The sequence below is a fragment of the Carlito syrichta genome, unplaced genomic scaffold (genome assembly GCF_000164805.1).
Source record: "Carlito syrichta isolate Samal-C Ts95f unplaced genomic scaffold, Tarsius_syrichta-2.0.1 Scaffold314327, whole genome shotgun sequence".
Taxonomy (NCBI): Eukaryota; Metazoa; Chordata; class Mammalia; order Primates; family Tarsiidae; genus Carlito; species Carlito syrichta.
Window position 1 is genome coordinate 236,265 of NW_007258423.1, and position 4,129 is coordinate 240,393.

Consider the following 4,129-nt stretch of genomic DNA (forward strand, 5'->3'; position numbering starts at 1 on the left):
GCTATTCTCTGTGAAGAGTCATTGATCCCTCACCAATTCCTATTGCAAGCATAATTTAGAAAACTGATTTAGAAAATAGAATATGAATAAAAATACGAGACAAAATCTAAGAAGCTTGTTTATTTTTCTATCTGGACCAGATGATGATCAAATTCACAGATGTTATTACTTGAAGGCTACAAAATTGTTGCTCACATAATTCTATAAGCTGGAGTCCACAGCTGATCATTTGAAAACTTCTGGGTAAAACTCTGTGTGTACAGGTATGAGACAGAGTCTAGCTCAGATCTTCTCAAACCCATGTAAAAAAATTGCTGAATTGGAAGGGGAGTCATACCACAGACAGCATTTCAAAGATAAGAAATGCTGGTCAAGACGGAGAGGGTTCACCTTGAGTTCCATTTGGCACTTTTCTGAGCTATCTGTCAGGAATAGATTTAAGGACATTTTATCAGTATTTAACTTTTTGGCAAAATAGAAACTTTGGTGATAGCCATGGTTCCATAAATACTTTTTAAAGGGGGTTATTATTTCTGATTAAAACCGTATTTTTAGCAAGTGATACATAACAATACCAAAAAAGTAAACATCTGCATATCTCATGTAAGAGCAAAGACTCTTTCCCAGCATCTTATTTTAAATACAGCAAGTCAGTAGTGCTTACAAAAAGTAGGGGGTTCTCTTATAGGGAATCAGAAAAGTATTAAAATAAGGCATAGTCTTACTGTCACAGAGTTGTGCTAGAAAATAGTGTTCTTTCTGGAAGGCACAGGTTGGAAATTTGATTACCCAAAAGTTTCAAATGTGTTTCTGAAGATAATACCATATGACAAGGATAACTACCTTGCTACCTTGGAACAAACTCAATTAACTGGGAACAATGGCAATAAATTAATAACAGTACACCTGGATTATAGCACTCTGGAACGTAAGTCCTCTTCATCAGCCCATATGTAAATCTGTAAAGGCACTGTGCAAAACACAGCCAGGCTAACCATACTTCTAATTTGGAGTGCATATTAAAAAACAAAGGTACATCTAGAAACTGAACTTTACATTAACTAACAAAAAAACAATCACTTTAGATATAACAGCAGGTAAGCTTGATAATATAGTGGGTTCTAAGTTAAAAGTCTTGAAGAGGTTTCTTGAACAGTAGGCTTGAGTTTCACTGGTTCTTCATGAAGGGGCAATCCACACAATGATGACAATGATGATGATGACCAGAACCATAATCCCTATTGCCCACATCTTGCAATTCTTCCACCAGTATTTTCTCTTCAATTCGGCAGTACTTGTTTCAAATTGGGAAGCTCCTGCCTGCAGCGAGTCAGCATGGTCATCCAACTCAGAGAGCTTATGGTCTTTTTCTAACACTTTATCCACGTTAACTCTCATTATGTCCACCACTGCATCTACTTGATTCTGTGTCTGTTGAAGTCTTCAATTACTGCCAGGTGCACCTGTTGACATTCAGGTGGCAAGAGCGGGCGAAGGTCGCAGAACTGTGCAGCGGGGACCGGAAGCCAGGGAGACGGGCCTTCATACATTTTAATACGTCATGTTTATATTTCTATTCAGTTTAAGTTTTTAAAACAATTTCCCTTGCAATTTACTCTTTCACGCTTGTGATTTTTAAAAGTGCAAATATTTAATTTTCAATTTTCTGACAATTATTTGTTTCTGACTTGACTGCATTGTAGTAACAGTGCTGTGTATAATTTTAATTCTTCTCAAACATTGTGTCATGTTTTATCATTCAGCATACAATCAATCTTAGTGAATATTTCCTAAGCATTGTAAGAGAGCATGCACTTTACTTGAATAAGAAGTACAAAACACTGCTCAGAGAAATAAGGGATGACACATGTGAATGGAAAAACATTCCATGTTCATGAATTGGAAGAATCAATATTGTCAAGGTATCCATTCTACCCAATCTACAGATTAAACACAATTCCTATCAAATTTCCAGCATCATTTTTCACAGACTTAGAAAAGACAATACATAAACTTATATATAAGCAAAAAAGGAGACCAAATAGTTGAAGCAATGCTCAGAGAAAGGAACAAAGCTGGAGGCATCACACTTCCAGACTTTAAACTTCACAAGTTTAGAGTAAACAAAATAGCATGATACTGGTACAAAAATGGACACATAGTCCAATGGAATAAAAGAGAAAATCCAGAAATAAAACCATGTACCTTCAACCAATTCATCTTTGACAAAGTCAACAAAAACAAACATTGGGAAAAGGAAACTATTGAGCAAATGGTGCTGGAAAGACTGAATAAAAGCATGCCGAAGAACAAAACTTGACCTCACCTATCACTATATATAAAAATTAATGCAAAATGGATCAAGGATTTAAATGTGAAACCTCAAACTGTAAGAATCTTAGGACAAAACTTAGGGAAACAACCTCCTGGACAACAAAGTAGGAGAATAATTGATGACTGTGTTCTCAAAGATAAATGCAACAAAAGTTAAGTTTGATAGGTAGGACCTTATAAAACTGAAAGTTTTTGCAGAGCAAAAGAAACCATCAAGAGAATAAAGACACAATCCACAGAATGGGAAAAAATATTTGCAAACTATGCATCTGACAAAGGCCTAACATTCAAGATCTACAAGGAACTCAGATGAATTTGCAGAAAAAAAAATTCACAACCTTATTACAAAGGGGGCAAAGGATATGAATGAACAATTTTCACAAGAAGACATTCAAGCAGCCAACAAACATTTGCAAAAATGCTCATCAGAGAAATGCAAATCAAAGCTACAGTGAAATACCACCTAACATTGTTAGTTATGGCCATAATTAAAAAGCTGAAAAACAACAGGTGCTGGTGTGGCTATGGAGAAAAGGGAACACGTGCACCCTGTTGGTGGGAATGTAAGTTAGTTCAACTTTTGTGAAAAGCATCTGGTATTTTCGCAATGAATTAAAAATTGAGCTACCATAGGATCCAGCAATCTCACTTCTGGAAATATACTCAGAGGATCATAAATCGCTCTACCAAAAAGTCACCTGCACACGTATGTTTATTGCAGCATTATTCACAACAGCAAAAAAGTGAAACAAACCCAGATGCCCATCAAAAATGGATAGGATAAAGAAAATGTGGTACATATACATGAAGGAACATTACATAACCATAAATAAGAACAAAATCGTGTCCTTTGCAGCAACATGGATGCAGCTGGAGACTATCATTCTAAGTGAACTTTTTCAGAAATGAAAAACTGAATACCGCATGTTCTTATTCATAAGTGGGCCCTGATCACCGGTCACAGGAACGACAAAAGTGGGAACAATGGCACTAGACACTGCTAAAGGAGTTGGGGAAGGAAGGGGGAGGGACACAACCACACACTGGGTACCAGGTCCACTATCGAGGAAGAGAGGGCTGGTTAAAAGCCTAAATCTCTCCCTCACACAATTTAATTATGTAGTAAATCTTTGCATGTACCCCACAAAATAAAATAAAATTTAAAAATAAATAAAGGCAACCAACAATAAAAATTTTTAAAAAGAATATATGCACTCTACTTTCTAATATTTGAAAAGACGTCCAGGTAAATGTCAACTAGGCAATCTTGGTTGGTAACTTTGTTCAATATTTTTGTGTTCTTACTGATGTTTCTGTCTACTTGTCTCTATCCATTACTGAGAGAATAGTGTTAAAATATTTCCAAATATAACAATGTATCTGTCTCTCTTTTCAATTTTCTCAGGCTTTTTTTCAGGTATTTTGAATTTGTACATTATGTAGACATATTAAAATTATAATAATTTCTTGATTAATTGACCCTTTCATTTTATAAAATGTTTTTGTCTGCTACTTAGTCCTTATTCTGAGGTATGCTTTCTGAAATTTATATCACCATTAAGTTTTATTGTTTTCTATCTTTTTAAATTTTAACCAATTTGTATCTTTGTTTTTAAAATTAGTTTCTTTCTTTTTTATTTTTTATTTTTTGAGTTGGAGTGTCACTTTGTCGCCCAGACTGGAGTGCAGAGGCTGCTCCCGGCCACTGTAGCCTCGACCTGCTGGCCTCCGGCGATCCTTCCGCCTCAGCCTTCCAAGTAGCTGGAACTACAGGCGCGCACTACCACGCCCGCTA

At 35.9% G+C, this 4,129-nt stretch overlaps 1 protein-coding gene across 1 annotated transcript; it reads right to left on the reverse strand.

The window, feature by feature from the left end:
• Positions 1-1,179: 1,179 nt before the first annotated feature.
• On the reverse strand, positions 1,180-1,473 carry LOC110596808 (vesicle-associated membrane protein 3-like). The gene is given in 1 exon segment (XM_021719222.1): positions 1,180-1,473. A coding segment is annotated over 1 exon segment (294 nt).
• Between the last annotated feature and the right edge of the window lie 2,656 nt (positions 1,474-4,129).